Source organism: Euleptes europaea, chromosome 2 (assembly GCF_029931775.1).
Source record: "Euleptes europaea isolate rEulEur1 chromosome 2, rEulEur1.hap1, whole genome shotgun sequence".
NCBI classification, from domain to species: Eukaryota; Metazoa; Chordata; class Lepidosauria; order Squamata; family Sphaerodactylidae; genus Euleptes; species Euleptes europaea.
In genome coordinates, this window is record NC_079313.1 from 41,992,626 (window position 1) to 42,020,350 (window position 27,725).

The 27,725-nt window shown below is 44.0% G+C and overlaps 1 protein-coding gene across 1 annotated transcript in view; it reads left to right on the plus strand.

The window, feature by feature from the left end:
* The first annotated feature begins 2,213 nt into the window (after positions 1-2,213).
* Positions 2,214-27,725, plus strand: part of OLFM3 (olfactomedin 3) — a 233,031-nt gene continuing 207,519 nt past the window's right edge. The window contains exon 1 of the mRNA XM_056844521.1: positions 2,214-2,315. Within this exon, the coding sequence (XP_056700499.1) occupies positions 2,247-2,315 (69 nt within the window). The 5' untranslated portion in view covers positions 2,214-2,246. The remainder of the gene's footprint in view (positions 2,316-27,725) is intronic.

A 27,725-nucleotide genomic window follows, 5' to 3' on the forward strand; every position in this document is an offset into this window, starting at 1 on the left:
TGATCTTTCCCCTAAAATGGCAACATGGGTATTATGGGCCAGCTTGGAGCCAGATGCCTGGATTGTCGTTCCAAGATATTTGAATTGGATTACCTGTTCCAACCTATGGACACTTATGCTCCACCTCCTATGATTAGGGTGGTTACCAAAAGCCATTACTTTTGTTTTGTCATAATTAATAGTCAGGCATACCTTTTCACAAAACGTTCCCACTCTCACTAGCGCCCTCCTTAGGCCAACTGGGGTTCTTGAAAGAAGTACCACATCATCGGCATAGAGCAGTATATGAATGTGCCTGTCAGCTAGTTTAGGTGGATGTAAATCCGGTGCGTTCAAGGAACTATGTTATTTATATAATAGGCGAATAGCAGGGGGGCGAGTAAACAGCCCTGCCTAACTCCTCTATAGGTGTTTATGGGGAAGGTAAGATGTCCTCTTCTATTGCACCTGACTCACCGTTCACAGGAAGAAAGTGTCATTCATTCTGAATGAGGCTCCTTCTGAGGTGCTTTTGATACATCATGGGAGATCTCAATCATGAATTTCCCAGATCACATCTAGTAGGCTTAGGTGAGAGCAAGGGGAGTTCTCTGACTTGACTGACGAGCTGTTTACTATAATTGCTCAGTAGCCATAGTTTAACCACCTGGGAGCTGCATGATCATCTGCTCTTTATAAAATGGGGTGGTTTCCTCTCCTGAGAAGTGAAGTTTGTGTATTAAGGACATGGCAATGAATTTCTGGGCTGTCCGGAGAACAAAGTGGGATCTGGTGTGAATGGTCTGGGCCCACCTGATGCTTTAATGCTGTTGAAGCTAAGAGGGGGTGGACCCAAAATGGATCTCCACTGGGATCCCCAAGGACCTGCTTCAAGCTTTCTAGGGAAGAGCTGGATCAATGTAGAAATAAATTACAATCAGAATGGTTGGCAAACAACCAACAGTTTGTACAGCATCCTGTTCTCTCCACCACCCTTTGTTCATTCTTTGTCATGTGCCCCCCCCCCCATGATTCAGGGACAACCCCATCACCTCTGGGCTTTGACAGTGCCTGCCACTCTGTTTCAAATGGTTTTGCGTGGGATTAGCAGCTGCAGATTTGTGATGGGGGGGCTGAATCTGTCCGCCTCCTTTCGCCTTCTACTAAGATGCTGCTGCTGAGGTGCCAGAGCCACAGTCAAGAGATTTCTAGTCAATATTAGGCAACCAGGGATGGAGCTGGGCAAACAGGTCAGGACTACCTAAGGCCCCCACTCATTACTGGCCATGGTCTCTCTTTCTCTATTCATCTATGGCCATGTGTGCATGGGAGGCTTTGCCTTGGGTTTGCCGCTCTCTAGATGCACATTAGGAGCCCCGTGGCGCAGAGTGGTAAGCTGCAGTACTGCAGTCAAAAGCTCTGCTCATGACTTGAGTTTGATCCTGACGGAAGGGTTTCAGGTAGCCAGCTCAAGGTTGACTCAGCCTTCCACCCTTCCGAGGTCGGTCAAATGAGTACCCAGCTTGCTGGGGGTAAAGGGAAGATGACTGGGGAAGGCACTGGCAAACCACCCCATAAACAAAGTCTGCCTAGGAAACATTGGGATGTGACATCACCCCATGGGTCAGGAATGACCCGGTGCTTGCACGAGGGGACCTTTACCTTTTTACCTTTAGACGCACATTTCCCCCATCCAGATTCTCAAAACTCTGCATGGGGGCTGACTGTTGAGTTTTGAGAATTCGGATGGGGGGAAAGGCCCAACGAAAGAGTGGCATATCCAAGGCGCGAATGGCCTATAGGGGTCGGTCACCCCTTATCATCCACCCAGCCAGTGGGTGATTTCCCGGTCCCCCCCCAAGCCCCCAAGGGCCAGGGTGATGTCATCTGCTGGCCCAGTCTCAGCAGAGCCGCTTTGCTTCTCCTATTCCTGGGTCCAGGCAAACTTGTGTGGGGGGGGGGGGCTGGCTGGCTGGCGGCGGAAGGGGGCCAGCCTTGCCCTGCTCTGGACTTGCCGCTGCTACCCCCCCCCCCCGCCCCCAGCTCCGCCTCGCCTCCGCCCTCCCGCGCCGCTCTAAGAAGGATGCCTGCGGAATGAATGAGCGTCCCCCGGGCGGCTGCTGCTGCTGCCGCCGCTCCCAGCATCGTGGCTGTGGCAGGCGGGCGGGCGGGAAGTGTAACTGACTCGCGAGGTCCCCGCCGCGCCTGCATGAAGGAGCATCGCAGCGAGGAAGAGGAGAGCCGCCGCCCGCCGCCCCGGGACCAGCATGCAGCCGCCCGCCCGCATCCTCAACCTCTTGCTGCTGGCTCTCCTGACGGGGCTGGATCCTTCCAAGGTAGGGGAACCGAGGGGGGGGGGACGGTCCCCCTTCTCGCTCACACACGCATCTCCGGGGTGGGGTGGGGAGGGGGGACGACGCCTTCCTCGGATGCTGGCGTCTTCTCTCCCATCCTTTGGCTGGCGAGCCCCGCTTGGAGCCGTTGCCCGACGCCTCGTCGCCGCTCCCTAAGTGGTTGTGAGAAACGTCCCCGCTGCTTCGCTGGAGCGGGCAATGCGGATCTCTGGGGGGATGTTCGTTGGGGTTTTTTTTTTTTTTTTTTTTCCTGGCGAGTTGTGGGGGGGGGGGTAGATCGGCTGGCCATCTTTTTGGCATGCCGCGCACCAGGCTTGGTAGTTGTGTCAAAAGAGGAGAAAATGTTGCCACGCGTTTGCCGACACGCGCGGAACCGGGGTGGCTTATTGTGTCAAAACGCGATCCCTGTGTGTTTGTGTGTGTGTGTGTTTCCTTCACCTCATACTGTTGGAAAGTGGTCAATAATGCTAACAACGCGGGCAGACTGCAGCTTGTCTTCCCAAACAGTTGGAACGATGATGCTCGTCTTTCTTTCTTTCTTTCTTTCTTTCTTTCTTTCTTTCTTTCTTTCTTTCTTTCTTTCTTTCTTTCTTTCTTTCTTTCTTTCTTTCTTTCTTTCTTTCTGCAGCTGGGTAACAAAGTGGACACTGTTTCTGAGTTACTTGCCCTGCCTTAGTAATATTATTGGGATTCCCTCTTCTCCTCCCCCCCATCTTCCTAAGCAAGTGTTTGGGGGACCACTACATAGAACTTAAACTGGTGATGGAAAGGTTAAAACACCAGGATGTTCTTGGTTCCCCTGCTGGAAATGCATTTTCTGTTGAACTCCAGAAGATGCCCTAGCAGGAACCGTCTCTAGAATAGCTTGGAGGAAATGTGTTTATAGTGAACAGAGAATGTTTCAGTGCAATTCTAAATACAGTTAAGCCCAAGTCTTAGAAAGGTGTAACTCTGTGTAGGATTGCACTGTTCATCCTTTAGAATGCCAGGGAGCAGTATCCTGCTAAAGGAAAATAAAGGCATGTGCAATGGATGGGGGGGGGGCTGGGCTTTCCTCTTGGTCATGGGCAATTGCTTCCCCCCCCTTAGAGAAGAGCACCATTATTTTTTTCAGTAAGATCAAATCAGATTTGCTGTGGCATTGAATGACAGCCACTTTAAAAAAGAAACGATGCCTCACAGCATGCCACCTGGCTTAGGCTGAGGATTTGAAAACCATTCCATCACCCCCTGAAAATTAGACTTGTCTAATATCATTAGTAGAGGGAAGACTGAAGTCCAGTAGGCCGTGTGACATCTGTGTGCTGTTTGGCATAAACTTGAAGTCTCTTGCTGAAAGATTTGTGTGTGTGCTGTGTGTGTGAAATCTCTGAGCTATGCTCACACATGCAGGCACTCAAGCATGAACAGTGGTAAAATAAAAATGATTTAAGAAAGCAGCCACTACAGGTTCTCTCCATTGTGTGTGGTCTCTGCACTGTGTGACAGCCAGTGTCACTTTAGGGATGCCTTTGAAGTGCCAAGCAACAAGCATGGATGGTTTTCAGGGCTTCCAAGCCAGCATTTTGTATCTCAATAGATGTCACAACTGCTCATGTCAAACACATGTTGGAGTGTTCAGAATGAATATAGAAATTGGCCTCAAGCTGGCAAAACTGAGTGAGCTGCAACTTTCAAGTAGTTTACAGCGTTGACATGGGGAGAGAAAAGCGAGTTATAAATCCAATGTAAACCGTGATTGTATTTTTAAAAAGCCCATGCTTGTAATTTCATGAAAGTTTACTCCTTTTGCTGATGTATGATATATGTGTAGAGACTATTGATTCAATACTAACTACAATTAACAAAGAGTAGCTAATTGTAACATAATAGTAACTGTGAATGCATTTAATGCTGAACAGGAGTCCGACTCCTGTTGATTTTTGAAAGGGAGATGTTCTGGAGCTTAAAACCATCTTGATCATACCCTGTGTCCTCCTGAAAGCTCTTCTGCCTGGTCTCAAGCCAAACTGTTTTTAATACTGCTCAAGTTTTTACGTGTTCCATGAATTAGCCAGGATACAGAAAACATGTTTCTTTTAAAGATGTCTACCTCTCCCTGTGATCAATTGATCTCCAAGGTAGCTTATAACTCAATCCTTTCTGGTAGCCTTACTGATAGTCTTGACCACTGTATGGACATAAGCTGCAGATACACTTTTGTGCCTGTACTGCATTACATGTGTAATTAGATCCATATTAATTACCGCTGATTCTTCCTGGTTGGAAGAAACCAATCCTCTTACTTTTCAACCAATGCATTCTTTAAAAGAAGCACAGGCAAAGGCTGGGGAGAGCCAGAAGCAGCACTGGGATGTTTTCACCCCCTTACTCATAAGAGATATGCCTCCAAGCCTTGAAAGGTTCCCCCCACTTTGGAGAACTTTCACTGTGGGCTGGGCTGATGCCCAGAAGCTTGATTCCAGAAGTGGATTAAGGTGTTTTATGCATGGGCTGGATCTCCCTGGTCTGACCTGGGTTCATTGCACATTTACCTAATCTGAGTAGGGGAACATTGTATGCATTGGCTCATATGATTAGGTACTAAACTGTGTGCTAATTGACCCATGAATACTGGCTGCAGTGAAAATGCAAGAGAGGTGGCGTTCCTTGTCCGCTCACCCACACTCCCACCCACCCATTGGGGCACCAGCTCTTGGTGATTGGTGGATCCTCTTGGACTCTTTGGGTGCACAGTTGGCATTGCAGGTTTTCTGCCTTTGCATTAGAAACATGGCGACAATTTGTTGTTCCTCCTTATCGTGAAGGCACCATAAATGGAGGGTGGCCTCTGAAATTTTCTTTTGAAGAACAAGTGGTAGAAGAATAGCCCGACATTGTGGAAAGAGGCATTTTACACACATCTTGCGCCAAAAATAGTTTGCCCTATGCAGCCAGGGTTGTTTTCAGTGTCATCTAGTTAATATCTCATACACTTTAGGAGAAGATGAATGACAAAAAACAAAACAAAACAGGGGCTGGATTCTAGCAGCTTTTCCACTTATTCTTGTCTGATGTCCCCTCTCCTCTGAAGCCCCCATTCCATGTGGCTTTTCTTGTCACAGACCCCATGCTCCCAGACAAAGCCTTTTTTCGGTGGTCAAAAGGACCATTTCCTTCCTCATTCACCAGTGGCAGGATCCAACATGCGCAGGACTACTCTAGGGTCAAGAGGTTTTGGAATCAGAGAAATAGTAACTGTCCTGAAAGAACTTTCAAAAAGGTACCCATGTTAGCCTGTTGCAGCAGAACTAACAAAGAGTTCTGAGGTGTGTGTTAAGACTGCCATATTAGCACCTGCAGGCTGCAGCCCAGTTGATCAAACACCTGATTTGTCCCAGTCCTATGCAGAGACTAAATGGATTCAAGATCCAAGCAGAACAGGTGTCAAACTAGACCTTACATGGCTGATGTGTGCAACTGTCTCCCAATTTTTTAAATGAAAAGCTGCTATGGGAGGATGAGATTCTGAGTGGAAGAATAGCACAGGGGGAGCTTCTTAACATTCCCTCTCTGGCTACTTTTCCATTCAAACTTCACTCCCCTTCCCCAGCTTCTTTTCCATCTACATACTCATAACGTTTCCCTGGAGAGAGAGAAAAAAAACATTTGAAGAATGTTTAGTACAGAAAAAATGGTGAGGCTACTCTTCTCTTGCTATCCTCTACTCTTCTCTTGCTAGCCTCACCACAGCTGCCTCTCATTTTAAAAAATACACACAAAAATAGGATAATTCTGCAAGTGTGTGCCCCGTAATATCAGATTTGTTCCTTGATGGTATGCTTCTATGTATACACTGACAAAGATCTTCATAACATATATCTATATATGACCATCTGAAACTGCCTTATACCAAGTCAGGCCATTGGGCCATATAGCACTGTATTGTCTTCTCTGACTGCAGGGGCTTTCCACAGTCTTAGGCAGAGAAGTCTTCCCCAGCTACTCAAGATCCTTTCAGTGAAGATGCCAGGGATTGATCCAGGGACCTCTGGCACTCTAACACAGACATGTGCAGGGAGTTCTACATCTGAAGATCCCAGTAATTATTTCACCTTAATTTGTAGTCACACGAGAGCCTGTTTCAATTTAGGACCACAGCGCATTTTTTGACCTGATTTGGTCCAAGAGAGATGCTGTTTGTCCCGTTGGACACACCACCCAAAACTGGCCCCCCACATACCTGAAAATTAAGTTTTAAAAATTGGACCTCCCAGTGTACATCTGGGTTGGCCTTGAGCTATATCCCCCAATTGATAAGCCAACATGAAACAGTAGAAAGATACACATTCATAAGCTATTGTAATTATGCTTCAAGCATTTTTGATATTGCGTTTTGCTGTGCAGGGTTCTGAAAATTACTTCTCATTTTCATGTGGACCCTTTGGGAATACAAAAAGGTTAGGTAAAGACTTTTTTTTAACATAATAAAAGGGGTCAAAATGGGAAAAAAAAGAGAAACCCTTAACATAACAGAAATCATGGTCTCTGTTCATTGCTTTCCTTTCAAGTATGTGTGTGGAGGAATCTCTACAAACTTCCTCAAGCAAAATGCATTTCACAGTTAAGGACAGAACACAAGATACAGAATATGCATCATCATACAGATTTTTTAGTACAAATTGTCCTAATGCCTAACTCAGTTAAAACCTAAACTAGTGGAATACTTATCAAATCTTGCTCATTTTCGAATGAGATTATTGTTTATCTTCAGTTCTTCCAGATTGTTGTCCTTTACAGTGAACTGGATGATCAGGAAAAGTGGAGATGATAAAGAAGCACAAGTCTTCAAAATTAAGCATGTCAATTTCTCTGACAAACTTATGCTCATCGGTAATCATATGCAATCTCTTCCTCCTCCACCTACATGACATGCCCACCAATAGTTTTCTCAGATAAACTACATCTCATACATGCTGTGTGAAAGGGCATTGGTTGCCATACGTATTTCATATTACTACCATTTGTAATTGTTTATCAAGAGATCTCAAATGGACTCTCACGATCTTGGACAATTTCTAAGGATATCGAATCTTTTTCACGTCATGATACCATTTCATCTTCTAAGTCTCTATCATATCCAAGTGGCAAAGTGTTTATGTATCGCCATCTCATGGTGATCTATGTTACCAGTAATCAAGATCCTATTTCATTGATTCTTTTTCTATTAACTTATTTTCTACAGGGACATATTTTCATGAGCTTGGTTAAATTTCACCCCCATTTCTATGTAAAAGACTATTGACTGTACTCAGACTTTAATGAAAAAGAAGCAGTAATTAATTGTGCACGTTTTAAATACCAATGAATGTGCACCAATTTTATATGCTCCTACTGAAGTGCCATGTGTATTAATTAGTCTCTGATTAGAATGTCTTTTTTTAGATACATATACAAGGAAATATATTTTTCTCATTATCATAACGTACTTCAGTGATGTTATTTTCTCTCTCTCAGTATATTGCTGGAACACTAGGCAAAAGCCAAACTGGAGTCAATGGGTAATAATGAGAAACATAAAAAGATATTCTAGTTGTTATACTAAGATTTGATATCTTGAATGAATGTAATATCTGGAAATTTCTAAGTGTCACTGCTAGATGGCATCTCTGTGCTGTGTTTGGAAATGAAGTGTACCGCTGACCTTGATGCTCTGTACAGTGGGCTTCTGCTACAGAGATAGCTCAGGGCAAGCTATCAACATATCCAAAATCATCCCTTTAGGAGAACTGAAGGAAGTCTTTCTGAGCTGGGTAACACCTAACTGTCAAAGGTTTAGTTGAGTCATCCTAATCCAAAGATCCCTTGCAGCACCTGTATGGAACTTCTGCATCTTGCTTTCATTTAAGTGGAAGGGTATCTCCATGTTCACAACTGGTTGTCCCTTGAAATTAATGAGGGGGAAGTGCATGTTCTTGATCTGTCTTCATCAGGAACATTCTGACAAATGTAAGGCTGTGTACAGTGGGTCTCTAATCTTATTTTTGCAAATTGTAACCTGACCCTTCAAAATGCATGACAGCCAGTAGTGTGTGCAGTATTGTAAAACACAGGTTTTAAACAATGGATAGCTTTTGGGGTGACTGCATCACACATGATGAAATCACACATGATGAAATTCCTACAGAAATGACCTAGAAGTCCTACAGAAATGACCCGACGGCCAGCTGGGAGGTGGGCAGGGCACACAGAGCCGGCTGGGCGCGTGCGCATCCGGACGGCTCGAGCTGGCGTTCCCCGCCTCGACGGCCAGCTGGGAGGAGGGCGGGGCCGCACAGAGCCGGCTGGGCGCATGCGCCGGCTCACGCCGTCCCAATGCGCATGCGTCCAGCTGGCTCTGTGCAGCCCCAACCACCTCCCAGCTGGCAGTCGGGGGGGGGGAACGCCGGCTCGTGCTGTCCCGACGCGCACGCACCCAGCCGGCATTCACTCCATAAGACAAGTTTTTAGAAGAGGAAAACAAGATTTTTTCTTGTTTTCCTCCTCTAAACACTAGGTGTGTCTTATGGTCAGGTGCGTCCTATGGAGCGAAAAATACGGTAATTGCTTGCTGAACCTTCCTGCTGCAAAGTTCATGGCCTCCTCGTAGAGAAGAGACATAACTTCTAGCTGTATGGCAAGTATGGCCCCTTCTAGCCTGATGACAGCAGCTCCTGCCACTTTTACTGATTCAGGTATGGCAACTTCACCTGCCACAGTAAGGACCTCAGTCATCACAAAGGTGCCACAGAAGTGGCCTATGAAGCAGTCTTAGCATCTGTCCCCAACTGGAAAAGAAGTCCTAGGTGGCCTGTGCACCTGCCCACCATGTGCACATACTCCAATCACCTCCAACTTTGTTCATCATTACAACCTTAGGGCCCCATTTCTGCTTCAAAATGAAATGATTCTAGTCTGAGGGAACACATATGCCCTCTGTGAAAAATGAAATGATTCTAGTCTGAGGGAACACATATGCCCTCTGTGACATACAGGTAAATGTAAAATGGTAAAAAAATGATAGGTAAATGCTTGGTGATTCCTCTGAATAATCTAGCGATATTAAAACAAAAGCCCACATTGTTGTGGGGAAAATTTAGTTAAGTCTTCACTCGTACAGTAATTGATAAATTGTGGTTTGAAGAAACCCAATTAGTCATCATGACATCTGAATGCAGACAATCCAACAAACCAGAGTTTGGTGGTAGACACCAAGCCATGATTTTAAAGTAAAATTTGCAGCCAGTTCATTAACTGTAGAGTTATCTGATTTGTTGTAACCTGAATTCACAAACCTCTGTGTTGAATTGCATGAACCATCATGATTGCCTGACTACAGATACAACAGTATAACAGGGATATTCTACCTGCTGGAAGGCAGGAGGGAGACAAGAAAGTGACAAACACACTGGGATTTGCATTCACAGGGAATTATTTACATCGGGCGGACTTACCAGAATTGTTGCACAAAGCCATGGTTTGTCATGAGAGCATAGGCTTGCCAGGGCCCCCCCCCTCTCCTCCAGCAGGAGGTTTTTGGGGTCAAGGGGAGACAAGGTTTACTCCCGGTTTACACTGGGAGTTTGAGTGGTAAAAGGCCCCTCGCGAAGCATTTATACCCGGAAGTGCTGCATCGCAAGGGGCCATTTACCACTCAAACTGGTGTAAACCGGAAGTGACATGGTGCCGTGGGCAGGTGCGCGTGCACACGTTGCCCACCAACCCTCAGCCAGTTGATGGGCAGCCATGTGGATTGGCGGGGGTTTGCCTGCCACCACCTGGCACTTGGCAACCCTATGAGATCAGAATGCAGCCTTTCTCTAACTGCATAGCTAATTGCAGTGCAGTTTCCTTGAAAGAATATCTAAGTAAACTCTCCTATTTTGTCAATCATACTATGGGCTTGGTTGCTGAAGATAACTCAGAGAGTTACAACAACTTTGTAAAACGTTCCTCACCCACCCACCCCCGCCTTCAAAAATGAAATATTTTGTATGCTCAATCAAGAGAGCAAGGGAAACTCTGATCTATAAATCATCTAAGTATATGATGCTACTATGCAGAGTCTCGCCATTGGTTTACCTATCCCAGCATTTTTTACTCTGAATGGCACTGCTAGCCAAGGCATCAGAAAGAAGTTTTCCATACCTGCTGCATGAGATCCTTGGGAATGAACCTGGCATCTTCAACATGCAAAACGTACGATCTTGCACTGTGCAATTGTCCCTCCCCTTGAAGAAGTTAGAACATTAGAGATTACAAATGGGGACTTGCAAGGGGATCTCTTCCCCCGCTTAGCCACAGCTCCGGCCCCCTCATTTCCTCCATTGTCAGTAATTCCAGTGCTGCTCCAGTCCCCTTACTGCCTTCACCACTGGTGAGCCTGCCGTGGCTCTTGGCCTCCGCTGCTGGGCCCACAGCAGGTCCTGTCCTCTTACCATTGCTGCTGCCAGTCCCACCACAGCTCTCCACCACCATTGCAGTCTCTGCAACTGGGCCCAGTGCAGTTCTCCTTCACTGTCACAGCCATTGCAGCTCTCTGCCTCCCCACAATTGCTGGAGGAGATAGGTTAATCGCCCGTCCATAAGCAAACAACATTTTTGTTTTGGTGAGGATTTAAACCCCAATGTATTTTTTTTAATTCAGATTATTCTGCAAACCTGGGGAGTTCCCCCAAGTTTTCAGAACCATCTGTTATTAGCCAGTGTGGGCCCAGTCAATAGATTTAAGCATGCACAGATTGGGCCACACTTGCCTATTGGATATATGATTAATATTCTGTATACCAATTCATTGGCCATGCTTTTACTAATCCTTCCTTGCGCTGAGAGAAAAACATCAAATTCTTCTCACCTCTGTTGAACAGAGAAGAAGAAGAAGCCATGGTTTCCCCATAGATGGCAGTTGACAATTAGGGTATCTTTCTTTGCTTCCTCCACTGCCCACATGGGGTTTCAAGGCTAGGAACCTATGTTGAGCTAGGTTGAAGGATTATTTAATGTAGCTCACTTGACAGACTCTAATGGGATGCCAAAACTCTGCTCCATCTGAACATTTTGTGCTGTGCTACACAAAATGTGTGTGGCGAGGTATGAGACACGGTCTGGTTAGTCTGCCATTGAATGACATATGAAGCCTTTCTGTTCAAGAGTCAGGGATCACCTAACTATGATAGGTTTATACCGTTTTTCTGAACAGTTTTTCAAAGTAGGTTTCTTTCACAATGATGGACTGCTCTTTTCACTAATAATTCAAAAAGCCTGAGAACATTGCCTCCCTTGAAATGGGTTTATATGACTATATCTGTTTTATGCTTCTTCGGCATAATGCCTGCCTTCCAAGTTCATAGATGGGATATATAATAAATGCCCATTAGAAGCACATAGATGCATATGCAAACAGGATGCTCTTGAAACCACTGAACATGTGCTATTTGAGTGTAATTTATATGATCATATCCACACAGGTCCATTGATTCCATTATTAGTGGACTGCCCCAGATCTCTGAGAAAACAACGTCTAGCGCTCCTCCTATCGGACACAATAGTTAACCTATCTGCTAGCATGGCCAGATTTGCTTGGTTAGCATTGAAAATAAGGCAAAGATCGCTTAAGGCTATACAGTAGCCAAGCAAATTGGGAATACGTATTCTGCGTACTGTATTTATCTATACACCTAATGTATGTCCTTTCTGATGGACTTATTTTACCAAACTTCTGCTATTGTTAAGCATTCCAGTTTTAATAATATACTGCTTTCATTCTACTTGATATTAATTAGCTATGTACCTCTGCATTCCCCCCCCATTTTTAAGTAACTAAATTTTAATTGTATTTTGTACTTCTTTTACTTTATATTATTCAGTTTGATGGTCTATGACTGCAAATAAAATGATGATGATGACTATATCTGTTGTGTGATGGTAGCAACTATCACTTGATCATTTAAAAACTTCATCATATATGAGCTATTATGTAAGGAGATCTTTGTCCTGTGCAACCAATATAATACTGAAAAATCACAACAATAACCACCAGGCAAATTCAATCTATTCACATTTGAATGTCGGCTTTTAACTTCACTGTAGCTCAGTCAAAGTGCACATGTGAGAGAGGTTATCAATTTCTGTGGAATATTTCTAATTAAGGACGCACTGGCTGCTTTTGAACAAATATTTTAAACACAAAAGTAGTGCTAAAGAGAGATGTTCTGCAGCTACCTTTTCCTTTGTATTTTGTACTTCTTTGCTTTCCTGATTGGCTGCTCCTTGAGTGCCATTTTGCAATCACTTCCTCAGAATAGCGATTCTAGCCAGTTGGGGATCACAGTGTAAGTACAATGAGTCCATGAAGCCACATAGCCAATCAGATCTGGCTATGTGATACCTCACACTGCAATCTTGTTGCAAAAGAAGTATGAAGAGAAGCTTCTCTCTTAAACTGAGGAAGAAATTTTGTTTCTCAGCTGTTCCCTGGCTCCAAGAAGTTAAAGAAAGAATGCTATTGAAGGTACCTTTTTCAGAACCTCCATTGTTGAACATAATATGTACTTAAGGGAGAAGGCTGAAGCTTCTCTCCTCTCAATGTAAGTTTCCTTGCCCAAAGAAAACCAAACCTTCTTCAGTCTTACACACTCTTGCTTGACAGTGATTCCTGTTAAATATAGAAGGATTTACTTTTGATTAACCATGCACAGGATTGCACCATCGGTGCTAAATTAAAGGCACTCTGCAAATGTTCTTAATTGTTTTGTTGCCAGACCATCTGAAAAAGTCCCCTCCTCAATGAAAAAGTGTTGGGATTCCTGGAAGTCTCTTTGCTGAAACTGGCAACCCTGAATCTGATTTGGGCTGGATCTACATAGTTAATTACCCAATGTTGAGAGAATGTCATTGTTTTCTACACATGGCTATGGCCAAATAGCTCCTTGTTCTTGTGAGTTCTTGATCTAGGATTTGTGAGAGTTCTGGGTCAAATTGAGACCTGTAGTGCTCTTATGCTCCCTTTTCTCATATACTTTACTCTTCTGATTAGTGTATTCTGTAGTTGGTTTTAGGAAAAAGGGGCATATGGCAAGATTTCTCTCCTGCATTGGGTATTGCAAACACAGTATCCAAAAGAGTGGTTGTGTTAGGTTTGTACCTGCATACAGTTGAAGAAATGTTCTAGAATTCTTTTTCTGCAGTGCCGTAAGAGAGGAGGACAGAATCAAAATGAGTTGGCTCCACCTAGTGTTGATTCTTGCTCCACCTACCATTGAGAGACCGGCCTGCACCCACCAGCCCTAGTGGATGCCAGCCTGACACTACTTGTTACCTTTGGAGCTGTTGCAGTAGCAATGATGGAATCACCAGAGCAAATGGCATTTCTGAGTGACAGTGTATCAGTCTGTAAACAAGGAAACATCCTAGGGAGCTGCAGGTAGAAGTGACATGGTGTGGGCAGGGAGGCTTCTTCCTCATCATCGTCTGTGGAAATCTCTTGCAGAGCAGTTACCTCACTGGCAGTTTTCTGAGATACTCCAGGGAAGCCGTCCTCAGAATCCCAGGACTTTTCTCCTGAAGCATCTGGGTCCAGGGTTCAGGCTATGGGAGTAGAAAAGTAGCTAATAGTTTTTACTAATAAATAATACACATCTCCACATAAAAAGTCATGGAAAGCATTTGAAAAGAAGGTCCTTTACCTTTAGGTCCAAAACTCTTCAGGACAGGAAATAAATATCTACTGTTGGCACGTCTTCACCTATTGTCCTCAATAATGATGTTTTTCTTAAATCACAGTTCTTTTGTAAGTGATATTTTAATTTCAAAAGGCTTTCCATTGTGCATTTGGGAATTATTTTTTAATATGTTTCTTGGTATAAATAAAAAAAACTTAATAGCAAATGGTTGTTTAATATTGCATCAATGTTTATGGGGCATTTGTTTAAGTTTCTGTCAACTCCCTGGAAACTATGCCTTATATTTTACTGAGATTATAGATACTTAAATCTAATGCTTGGCTATGCATGTAGAAGAATTTGCCTCTCTGAAGAATCCCTATGCCATATGGGATTTTTCCTTGTGATGCATCAAATATGGGAAGCAAAAAATGTCTGAGCAATCTTATCAAATAATGGTTAATGCCATCTTAAAATCGATTCACTAGCCAAATCTCAGCCATTAAAAACAAGCCATTGGACCAAACACCATAAATATGTGACAAAAAGTTTACGATTAAAAACTTGATAACATAAAGCCTCTAATTAAAAGCCTGGGTATAAAGGTGTGTTTTAGCCTGTCACCTAAAAGAAAGTAAAGCATCAGCTGAGCCTCAAGGGGGAGAGAGTTCTAAAGGTGAGGTACCACCACAGAAAATGTCTCTAGTCTCTACCTCTGAAGACAGGGGCACTGAGAACAGGGCTTGGGAAACGGATAATAACTGGTGGGCTGAATAGTATGGGAGGAACCAGTTCTTTGACTACCCTGGCCTAGAGATGTAAAATTTCTAGGAATTCTGAAGTTACCGGGGCGAGGGGACTGTTTTTCCCCCAGATTTTTTCTAGAAAAAAATTGAAATTTTGAGGAAAACTGAAATATATGCAATACCTACTGTCCTATCAAAGCTAGACTAATTTTACTGCTTCAACAACATAATGTGTGTCATTTATAACTTAGCATATAAAATTGCACTATTTGACATATTTATGGAATTTCAAAGTTATAATTGCCTTAGGTTTATATAAACAAAATTGCAAATATACCCAAATACTTGAGAAAAAACTGCAACTTGATGCACCCTATGCTATCTTAGTACATGTGCCTCAATTTTTGCTGTCTGGTTAGAGGGGGTAGTTCTCAGTGAAATGTTCAGTTTTGCTCTGAGGCTTTGGTGCAGTTTCTGCCCCACCTCCTTCTGATATATTTTCTGTCTCCTGCATAGGGCTACCAACTCTGGATTGGGAAATTCCTGAAGATTTTGGGATGGATCCGGGGGAGGATGGGGTTTGGGGCATGGGGGCCCTTTAGCAGGGCATATTGCCATAGAGTCCATCTTCCAAAGCAGCCATTTTCTCCAGGGGAACAGCTTTCTTGTCTCCTGAAAGCTTTAAAGGAGCCTTGCTGGTATCCAACTAGGAAGATGACTCAATGAAATGGACTGGTTGAGAACACCAGTCTGATTTTCAGGGGGTAGTACTCACAACAAAGCATCATTAGGTATTCTCAAACCATTGGTAAGGGAATTATACAGGAGCAGGTGTATTTTTCATAATTTACTAAAGGGCGGTTTTGGAATTTTGAAGAAGTGTAATGGTACCACTACAAAATGGCTGCCATGAGGGGTAGAGCCAATCACAAAATGTTGGGAGGTTCTAAGCTAAGTATCCTCCTAACAGCAGCTTCACAATGTGTGCTCCAAGCAGATGCAAAGTCCTTTTGGACTCTTCTGAAGCATCTCCTGATGCAAGGAGGTGCAAGAAAGCCAGGAAGAGATGTTGTTTCCGTTTTCAAAGGAACGAGAAGGTTTTTGCCCTTCGTGGCCACAGAGACAGGTTGTCAAGCTTAGAGAAGGAAGAACGTTTGTGTCTATGACCAAGCTGAGGATTCACAGCTGTGATTTGTCTGTCTGGGGTGAGCTGGTATAGCACAATCCAGTGCTCCTTGTTTGTTTTTGTTCAATTCAAGATTTTATTCCTAGGACTCAGGATTTTATTCCTAGGCAGGAAATACATTCTCAGTAACCGTAGCGCCCATGGGTACCACACTGAGGATCACTGATCTATTGACATCTGAGATGTCAGGTGGGTATAGAGATTTAAGACAGAGTGATGTCACTATCATAATGTTTCAAGTACCTGTTTGACCAAAAATCATCAAGAAACAGATGACGAATGTGTGAAACTGAAAAATAATTTTACCTTTTGATGTTACTGGTATCCACTGGTATCCAGTTTCAAAACTAAAGGACTCAATTTTATAAAGAGATCTTGCCAATGTTTTGATGTAAGCAAGTCTGTGTATAAAGTTAAAAGTTTATCAATTTGGTCTGGATCCAAAGAAGCACACAACTAGTTCCATGGACCCCAATGGACTTTAGAGTCATGCTTCTCAAATGTTAGCTTCTCCATGATGCATGCACAGATGAAGCTGCCTCATACTTAGTCAGATCATTGGTCCATCAAGATCAGTATTCTCTCCACTCATTGGCAACAGGCAGAGCTCTTTCACATCACTTCTGCCTGATAGTTTTAACTGGGACCTTCTGCGTGCAAAGCAGGGATTTTTTTTTACCACTGAGCCACAGTCCCTTTGCATAACAAACTAGTTTTTGAAGAGAGTTTCAAAAGTGATTTAGGATGTGAAGGAGAAAAATATATATTCACAGCAGGGGAGAGTCAAAACTCAACTTGTACATACCAACACTACCACAATCTCATTAAGAATGATATGACACCAGCAATATAGTGTTGCTTTCCTCGGTTGAAGGCAGACTGGGGTGTCACTGGCAGAAACTATTTGGGAAAGAAAATATATAATAGCGTGCATAGCATGACTAATGTTGATGTAATGCTATTCTCTTTGATCTGTGCATCCATTGTATATTGCTCTACAATACACAGGCTCTCCTCCCACCCCATCATGATGAGAGACATTTCACTAGTGGATATAAGTGTATAATTGTGTGTGTGTTAAGTGCAGTCAAGTTGCTTCCGACTCATGGCGACCTTATGAATGAAAGTCCTCCAAAATGTCCTATCTTTGACAGCCTTGCTCAGATCTTGTAAACTGAGGGCTGTAGCTTCCTTTATTGAGTCAGTCCATCTCTTGTTGGGTCTTCCTCTTTTCTCCTGCCCTCAACTTTTCCTAGCATGACTGTCTTTTCCAGTGACTCTTGTCATCTCATGATGTGACCGAAATACGATAGCCTCAGTTTAGTAATTTTAGCTTCTAGGGTCAGTTCAGGCTTGATTTGATCTATAGTGGATAATTAACATTTGCAAAAGAATAACTAACCTGTGATAATATGCCTTGGTTATGCCCCATAAAGTGATTTCGGTATGAATCGTACAAGAACCTAATGGATTATTGCAGCCATCCTCCATGCACCTGCTCAAATGAATTGGAGATTGAGATTACCCATGAGCAAGGCAATGGAGGATTGTAGCCTGAAACTCAAAACACTCTCATCTTTGCAAAGAATGCTGGAGCCCGTTATCACAAACCTTTTGAAATCTCAGAGAGATCCACACAAAAGCTCAAAGAAAATATTTCAATTAATTGCTAATTACTAATTGTTTTTATCTAGGATGGGGAGCAGTATATTAAGGTGCTTTTCTAAACTATTTTAAAAAGCAACATTCTAGGCAAGAATTACTTTCTTGCTGAAAGTCAATTGCCAAATCTCAGACCCGCCATTCAGCATCCCCCATAATCCCTTCGTACTAGCAAATGCTGTGTAGTTTTCAGTCGCTTTGTCCTGAAATGAGAACTAGAAGCACAAAGAAGTTGCAATCCATTTAAGATGGAGTACTTTGATTTATGATTATTTAGCTCAACAAGCTTCGTCTTAAATCAGCCTGAATCAAAGCACTTCATTTTAACTGTGTTATTGACTAAGCAGAATGTTTGTGTCATCAAACAGACTAATCAACCAGCTATTCAGTCAAACTTCAAACAGTGGTGCCATTTTAAACTCATGTGGAAAGCTGTCTTTCTGCCACTTCTCTAGCATTGCACTGATTTTGCTGCAGCTGTACAGTTCTTTCAAATTTCCTGAATGTGCTTTTCACATGAAACCTTTTAACCATAACTTCCTGAGCCCTGCCCGTGGTGCTGATTCTGTGGTTGAGTATTGGATACTCTTTTAGCTGCACAGACATTTGATATAATGACACCCTTCTTGGATGGGATACTTGTGATTTTGCAAAATAACATGAAATAAATTGCTACTACCCTGTGTAAAGCCTGCTGCACTTTTTGTGTCTTCTACATCACTATTATGCTCAAAACTGCAGGAAGGTGAGTGTTAATCATAGAATCATAGAGTTGGAAGGGACCACCAGGGTCATCAAGTCCAACCCCCTGCACAATGCAGGAAATTCACAACTACCTCCCCCACACACACAGCCCTAATGACCAGAAGATGGCCAAGATGCCCTCCCTCTTATCATCTGCCCAAGGTCACAGAATCAGCATTGCTGACAGATGGCCTTCTAACCTCTTCTTAAAAACCTCCAGGGAACGAGAGCTTACCACCTCCCAAGGAAGCCTGTTCCACTGTAACTCTTAATTGTTAGAAAATTCTTCCTGATGTCCAGAAGGAAACTCTTTTGATTTAATTTCAACCCGTTGGTTCTAGTCCGACCTTCTTGGGCAACAGAAAACAACTCAGCATTAAGATTAAATTCGAACAATCAGATTCAATCAGATTTCACTCTGAAGGGCTGTATACACCTATGTTTGTGACTGAAAATGCTAAGCTACTCAGGGACAGTTTCCTAAGTGAGACGGGGAAATGTGCCCACTTGTCGCATGTGAATTTTGCATCTATTTTGCCGCATTTACCTGTGCTTACAAGCCATAATTGAGCAATGCTCATGTATGATGATGAACATTGCTTTCTCCTACTCTCAAGCAAGAAAAATGCCATAAGGCAGCCCATACTCTGAATCTTCCCCACTTATATCTGCAGGGACTACTTAAAGTAAGTACATAGACTAAGACAAGAACCTTTAAAGTTGGAGTGCCAAATGAAACACAGTGTCGATTTGTGAATATGTTGGTGTGCTGGCAAGCAAATAGGGGATGGGAGAGATGTTGGTCATGCTGCCCACAGAGGTGGTTCTACCTGAGAGGGTAGCAGTGCTTTTTACTCTTCAGAGAAGCAGCAGCCCCTCCAGTGCCACTGGAAACTTTCCATACCCGCCTCAAAGTTTGAGGATGAGGATTAACAATGCTGTATACCTGCCCAGTACGATACCAACCACTGATGCAGGGTTTCTGGGATTTTCTGGTGGCAGGGTCAGAAGGCATTCTGACCCTGCCACCAGAAAATTCCAGAAACCCTGCATCAGGTCCCCAAAAATTCCTAAAGCTGTGCTCCAGCCCAACCTGGATCACCTTAGGAAGAGCAAACAAGCTGCTGGGGTGAGCAGAAAGGTCTGGTGTGTTGCTTTCCATTGAGCCATATTTAAACTGGGCATTGTTCCTTCTTTCTACAGTTTTCCTGGTATGACTTAGTGGCTAAGAAACTGACTTATGAATGGGGAAATCCTGATTCAAATCAACTGAACTTATTAGGTGGTTTTAGGAAAGCCTCAATCTTCCATTTGCAATGTGAGCTGTTTTCAGTTGTCACAATAAAGATATTGTAGAGCAGATACTGAAACTGGTCAAACCTAAAGATTGCCCATTTGTGATAGTCACATGGTAACCAACAACACAGCTGTGAACACCATCAAAAACATTAAGGCTGACTATGAAGCTCTTGGGAGGAAGCTGAAGAAAATGGGGGCATGGGTGGTGTTAGCTTTGCTCCTTCTTGTCAGAGGAAGGGGTATATGATGGGAACATAAGATAACAGAGGTGAACCACTGGCTGCATTGGTGGCACAGACAGGAGTGATTTGGGTTCTGGGACCATGGGCTAGGTTTTCTGGGTGACAACCTACTAGCATGCGATGGAATTCACCCTTCAAGGATGGGGAAGAATGTTTTTGGAAGAATCCTGGAGAGATTCATCAAAAGAGTTTTAAACTAATACTGCAAGGGGAGGGAGATGACCAATCTAGGGTTTTAAATGAAGGTGAGCAAACAACAGAGGCCCATCTCGGAGGGATGGGTCTAAAGGAGATGAAGGTGCAGGGCTTTCAGGTGTCTATGTACCAATGCCCAAAGCTTGAGCAATAAGAAGGAAGAGTGTGAGCTTCTAATGCAGTCAGGGGGATATGATTTAGTAGGCATTACAGAAACTTGGTGGGATGATTCCCATGACTGGAATGTAGTAGTGGATGGATATGAGTTGTTCAAGAAGAACCAAAAAGGAGACCAAGGAAGTTTGTAGCCACACATGTCTGTTAGATTTTGGTAGGGCAGATTTTAATAAACTCAGAGGCATGATGAGAATCATTCCATGGGCAAGACTGCTGGAAGGGAAAGGAGCAAGTGAAGGGTGGGCTCTCCTAAAACAAGAGCTCTTGCAAGCTCAAGCTTAAGAAGCCAATGTGAATGAACAGAGAACTCCATGATGAGCTAGGGAGAAAAAAGACATGTTCAAAAAATGGTGGCAAGGACTTGCCTCTAAAGAAGAGAATCTGTGGGTTGCTCGGCACTGTAGGTCAGCCAGGGAAGTTTGCTACAACAAGAAAAGTTATTTCAGATATGTGAGGAGCAAACACAAGGGAAAAGAGGCCATAGGCTCACTGTTGCGTGAAAATGGAGTAACTCTGACAGAGTTCAGAGAGAAAGCAGAAAGGCTCAATGCCTATTTTGCCTCAGTTTATTCCCTGAAAAAGACAACGGGTCAGCGTGGTGTAGTGGTTAAGAGTGGTGGTTTGGAGCGGTGGACTCTGATCTGGAGAACAGGGTTTGAGTCCCCACTCCTCCATATGAGCAGTAGATGCTAATCTGGTGAACTGTGTTGGTTTCCCCACTCCTACACATGAAGCCAGCTGGGTAACCATGGGCTAGTCACAGTTCTCTTAAGAGCTCTCTCAGCCTCACCTAACTCACAAGGTGTCTGTTGTGGGGAGAGGAAGGGAAGGTTTGATTCTTGTAAGCCAGTTTGATTCTTCCTTAAGTAGTAGAGAAAGTCAGCATATAAAAACCAACTCTTCTTCTTCTAGAGAAGATATTAGGCAAGGCACGGCATCTGGGCTGCTGGTTGACATGAACAGAGAGGTAGTTGAGAAGCACCTGGTTGTAGTGGAGGAGTACAAATCCTCCGGGCCAGATGGTATGCACCTGAGAGCGCTCAAAGAACTTTCTAGAGAGCTTGCAGAGCCATTGTCCATTATCTTCCAGACCTCTTGGAGGACAGGAGATGTGCCAGAAGACTGGAGGAGGGCGAACGTTATCCCAATTTTCAAAAAAGGGAGGAGGGATGTCCCAGGAAACTACAGGGCAGTCAGTTTGATCTCTGTCCCAGGGAAGATACTGGAGCAGATATTAAAGAGATCAGTCTGAGCATCTGAAAGACAACTTGGTGATCCGGGGAAGTCAACATGGATTTGTCCCCAACAGGTCCTGCCAGACCAACCTCGTTTCCTTCTTTGACCAAGTGACGAGCTTACTGGATCGAGGGAATGCAGTTGATGTTGTTTCCCTAGATCTCAGTAAGGTTTTTGACAAGGTCCCCCATGATGTTCTGATGGGTGAACTAGAAGAACTTTAATTGGACCCTAGGATAGGTAGATAGGGAACTGGTTGGAGAACCACACTCAGAGAGTAGTTGTCAATGGCATTTCATCTGAATGGAGAGAGGTGTCCAGTGGGTTGCCACAGGGTTCGGTTCTGAGCCCGGTACATTTCAATATTTTTATAAATGATCTGGATGAGGGTGTGGACAAACTACTCATTAAATTTGCAGATGACACCAAATTGGGAGGAGCAGCTAAAACGCCAGAAGACAGATAGAATTAAATGAGATCTGAACACAATGGAAAAGTGGGTGGATGTGAAAAAGATGCAATTCAACAAGGATAAGTGCTGAGTTCTACATCTGATAAGAAAAATGCATACTGGATGGGGGATACACTTCTAAGTAGCAGTGTGTGTGAACAGGACCTTGGGGTACAGGTGGACCATAAGTTAAATATGAGCAGCCAGTGTGATGCAGCAACAACAAAAGCTAATGTGATCTTGGGGTGCATCAACAGAGGCACAACAAATCACAAGATGTCATAGTTCCGTTGTACACAGCATTGGCCAGGCCACACCAGGAGTATTGTGTGCAGTTCTGGATGCCTCACTTCAAAAAGGATGCAGACAAAATGGAGCGAGTGCAGAGGAGAGCAACAAGGATGATCAGGGGCCTGAAGACCAAGCCCTATGAGGAAAGGCTGAGAGAGTTGGGAATGTTTACTCTGGAGAAGAGGACATTGACAGGGGACATTATTGCTCTCTTGAAGTATTTGAAGGTCTGTCAGTTAGAGGAGGGGAGGAAGCTGTTTCTGTTGGCAGCAGAGGATAACACAATAATGGGTTTAAATTGCAGGTAGAGAGGTGTTACAGGGAATGCTGGAGTCTCCAATATTTAATGGGGAAATTAGCTTATTGGAGATAAATTTAGAGCACTAACAAGAGGCTTTAGCAGAGTATTTTTCCTATGTATACAGAAGGATGAGCAAACCAGCAAAGAACAAACACTAGGAGAAGCCAATTCAAAGTAAACTAAATGGAATTTATTTGGGGGATATAAAGGGGGTACAAAACACACAGAATGCAGTGAAACACAACACACACACACACACACACACACACAAGAATCCTATAGGGATAGCACAAAGAACTCAATAGCTACCTATCCAGTGAAGGTCTTCAGCGAGAGAGGCTGCTTATGAGGGGGAGGCAGGAGGAGAGTCCAAAGGTCATTGTTCTGCTGTGCAACCGCATCCAAGATGGAGTTCAGGCCACTTCCTTTTTCTGGGTCCAAGTGCTGCTTGCCATCTGCAGAGTCCTGCTGGCTCCATACATCGAGGTCCAGAGGGAGCACCTCATCCTATGTAGTGTAGTGTAGTGCGGTGTGTCTCTCTGCATCCCATTAGGTCAGATAGCTTGGCCAGGTATGCCAATAGTCCATATATGAAGGGGTACTGACACAGAGGTACTGGCTGGATATTAGGAAAAGGTTTTTTACGGTAAGAGTTGTTCGACTGTGGAATCAGCTACCTAGAGAGGTGGTGAGCTCCCCCTCACTGGCAGTCTTTAAGTAGCGGCTGGACAAACACTTATCAGGGATGCTCTAGGCTGATCCTGCATTGAGCAGGGGATTGGACTAGATGGCCTGTTTGGCCCCATCCAACTCTATGATTCTAAGACTAATTTTTTGTACCAGAAGAGCACACTATGTTACATGCTCTTGATACATGTGGCTGCCATTTTGTATGAATAGGGCACATAGATTCCAGCTTTGGTGCATGTCAGTGGAAACCCAGGTTACTGAGGGTGTACTTTTACGCACACTGAAGCTGAAAAATATACATGTTGCTCTATTCACCCAAAATGGCAAATGTACATATTGAGAGTATCACAGGTACTGCTCTTTCCCAGGAGAAGAGGTACATGGGTAGGAGCACCAACATCATAATGACTGAAAAAAGTGGTGCCACTGATCCCTTGTATATGGTTCTAGAAAGCAATATAGTGTGATCAAACATGTAAAGTTGTTCATACGCTCTGAAGTGTGATATGCTGAAATATCATCCAATGAAGTGCTAAGTGTCATCATTATCAGCATCCACCATTTCTACATGGTTCTTTCATTTGTATGGGTTACAAACTCGTCAGTTACAGCTCACTTAATATCACTGAGAAGCTGAAGACTTTATCCTTGAGCCAACTTGAGCCATTTAATCTTTATAAATATGGTGTATCAAGTGAGAGGAATTTGGCAATTGCTGCACAACGAGATGAAATTAGAATCACCCTTTGTATCAACTACTTGAATTGTGTAGATGAGATAAGATGGAATTTAATTTCCTAAATTCAAAGGTATCATATTAATGTGGGATTTGTTCCAAACCATAAGGAGGCCATTTAAAAGAAAATACCATTTTATACACTTGGCTCTAAAAATAACAAGACTTTTATACTCTCATTACATAGATATTGTATTTAGTAACTATTTCAGTCATTTAGAAGTGACTATATTTTCCTTTCATATTATACCAAAATGAATATGCAGTGCTAAAGTGTAACAAACCTGAGTTTTCTGATCTGTGTATAAGATTCAGAACTTGTTCCAAGACATTGTACATGTTCATCAATCTTTTCATGAGATGTCATAAATATTTGTTGTCATAAATATTTTCCAACAAGAGCCAGCGTGGTGTAGTGGTTAAGAGCGGTGGTTTTGAGCGGTGGAGTCTGATCTGGAGAACTGGGTTTGATTCGTCACTCCTCCCCATGAGCTGTGGAGGCTAACCTGGTGAAATGGATTTGTTTCCCCACTCCTATACACGAAGCCAGCTGGGTGACCTTGGGCAAGTTACAGCTCTGTTAGAACTCTCTCAGCTTCACCTACCTCACAGGGTGTCTGTTGTGGGGAGGGAAAGGGAAGGTGATTGTAAGCCGGTTTGAGTCTCCCTTAAGTGGTAGAGAAAGTCAGCATATAAAAACTAACTCTTCTTCTTCTTCATAAGTTGTTCTTAATAGATTTTAGGTAATGTTTGCAATGGTACAACTGTGCTTCTCTCTTGCCTAGCCATGGAATATTGGGGTGGGAGAGTGAAGGAACTTGAAAGGGGGGGATATGAAGTTGTAAGGGGGAATGAGATAGGGAGACTGAAAGCAGTTCAGCATGGTTGGTGGAATTGGATGGAAGGAGAAAAAGTGAAACACAGAAGATGGGAAGGAGACAAAATTAGAGAAGCAGTACGGTTCAGTGGTTAGAATGTTGGATTAGGAGTGGGAAGGTTCAGGTTCAAATCCCTACTCAGACATGAAAGATCATTAGATGACTTTGGGCCAGTTTGCTGTCTCTCAGCCTAACCCAGTTCACAGGGCTGTTGTGATGGTAAAATGGAGTAGAAAGTCATGTAGGCCACCCTGAGCTCCTTGGATAAAACTGGCTGATAGATGGCCAGAGATCACAGCCATAGCAATCCACAGTTCCAATGAAGAACCCACAGTTCTAATTAAGAGATTTCTGCTTTATTTATATGTATTCAATTTCTGTCTCACCCATTCTCCAAAATGCTCAGGGCAGCATATGTAACTCCATTCCCTTCAATTTATTATCACAGCAACCTTCAGAGGCATGAGAGGCTGTGGTCCAAGACTTTCTTGTCACACCCCATCGCACTAGCCACTGCATCACCCTGACTCTCCTGCACTCTATTTAATATAATGTTCAGAGGATGACATTAAAAGTAAAAATGGTTGGATTTATTTTTGTTTCCTTCATAGACACATGTTTATATATCCTAATTGTTTGGGTAATTGATTCTATTTGCATGACATAAAGTCTATTAATTTTACTTATTTGCACCCAACATTTCTTCCATGGAACTAAAGGCAGTATACATGGTATTTCTAGGAAGCCTCCCATCCAGGCACTGACGAAGCCCAGACTTGTGAGGTTTTGATAAATTTGCATTATCATGGACCTAAGGGCCATGTACACATTACACTGGAACGCTATAGTTTGATCTCCTGTTTTCATTGTTGTTGTTTTTGGTTTTTTACTGTAGAAAGCAGCTGCAAGGGAACAGAATTCATGCTGAGGCTGTCATTCTGCAGTCAGCTGGGCACCCTCTCTTTTCCTGATTGTGGCTAGTTGAATGAGAGGACAGATTTTAATGGTAATACCACACTGAGAAAAAGAGTGAACTCCCCCTACAAACACACACACACACACACACACACAAGTGTACACAGACCCACTACTGTCTAGCACTTGATGCCTCATCTGATTCATTTCCTGGATCATAAATTTATTTATTTTTGAAAATTTTATTTGAAACATCTGTATCCCACCTTTCCACCTAATTAGGGCCCTCAGATCACAACAGGGGATTCAGTCATGGATCTTCATTGTAACTGTAACTATGGGTATGCATTTATTTATTTATGCATTATTTATAGTCCACCTTTCTCACAGGAACTCAAGGTGGATTACACATAGTGTAATCAACAAAATGGGACATTTAATAACTAATGCATTTGGAGATTAGAAGTCTAGAACCACCAGAAAGAAACAGAAACATAGCATACATATTCACATGACACATTAAGTGGTACAGAAATTACATAATATTTACAATATGCTGTATTACAACTGTGTAGACCACAAGTCCCATTGATTTATCCAAGTACCGTATATACTCGTGTATAAGCCGAGTTTTTCAGCCCAAAAAAAGGGCTGAAAAAGCCGAACTCGGCTTATACACGGGTCAATACGGTAGGAGAGGGGAGGGGGAGGAGGGAGGAACTTACCGCTGCCATCGCCGCCTCTCCCCGGAGCCTTTCTCCTGCCGGCAGGGGCCTGGAGGGGCCGGCAGGAGGTCCCTGCTGGCCGCTCCGCCGCCGCCCAGGCACCTTTCTCCTGCCAGCAGGGTCCTTCCTTGGCCGGCAGAAGGTCCCTGCTGGCTGCTCTGCCGCCGCCCAGGCGCCCGGGCGCTTTTCTTCTGCCGGCAGGGACCTTCCTGGGCCAGCAGGAGGCCCCTGCCGGCTGCGCCGCCGCCGCCCAAGCGCCTTCCTCCCGCCGGCAGGGGCCTGGAAAGGCCTCCTGCCGGCCCAGGAAGGCCACACCGCCGATTCGTCGTGTCTCCCGGTAAGTAGGGGGTTCAGGGGCTCTTCCCCTTCCCCCCCTTGGATGGCACTGGGGGTGGGGTGGGGTGGGAGGGCCTGGGAGGCCGGCAGGAGGGCGACCTGGGGCAGGGGCCCTGCGCTCTAAAATGGCGGCTGCCATTTTAGAGCGCAGCATTGCCGGTAAAGGGAATTTCTTATTGACCCTCGGCTTATACGCGGGTCAATAAGAAATTCCCTTTTCTGGCCTCAAATTTTGGGGGTCGGCTTATACTCGGGTCGGCTTATACCCGAGTATATACGGTAAAATTTTGAACCCTTTTGTACTGTGCAGCCTTATTATCTGAGCAGAAAAGCCCTCTTGAACAGTACGGTTTTGCACAGTTTGAGGAAGGCCAGGAGAGTGGGAGTTTTCTGGACTCCTCATGCAGGCCATTCTACAAGGTGGGAGCCAAAACAGAGAAAGCATGTGTTTGGGCAGTTGTTGAATTTTGCCCATTTGTGGGTTGGCACCTGCAGAAGCTCCTGCTGACATGAGCAGAATTGTCATGGCACAGCATAGAGAGAGAAGTGGTCCCATAAATAAGAGGGTCCAAGACCATGAAGAGCTTTATATCTGATAGCCAATACCTTAAACTAAGCTTGGTAACAAATGGACAACCAATGTTTGTAGAATGGGAGTAATATGTATACTCTCTCTAGCTCCCACTAATAGTCGAGCCATGGCATTCTTGGCTAGTTGCTGGACCTGCCCTCCGTATGGAATTGGCCCAACACTCGCTTGAGGTACGTGCGTGGAGGAGAGCAATTAAGCTTAGGTTTAAGTTGCCTGAAGACAATCTCCTGTCCCAGGCGGGGTTTCTCCATCTTACTCTTAAGGACCCGGCCTGACGACAATTTCCCGTCCCAGGCGGGGTTTCTCCATCTT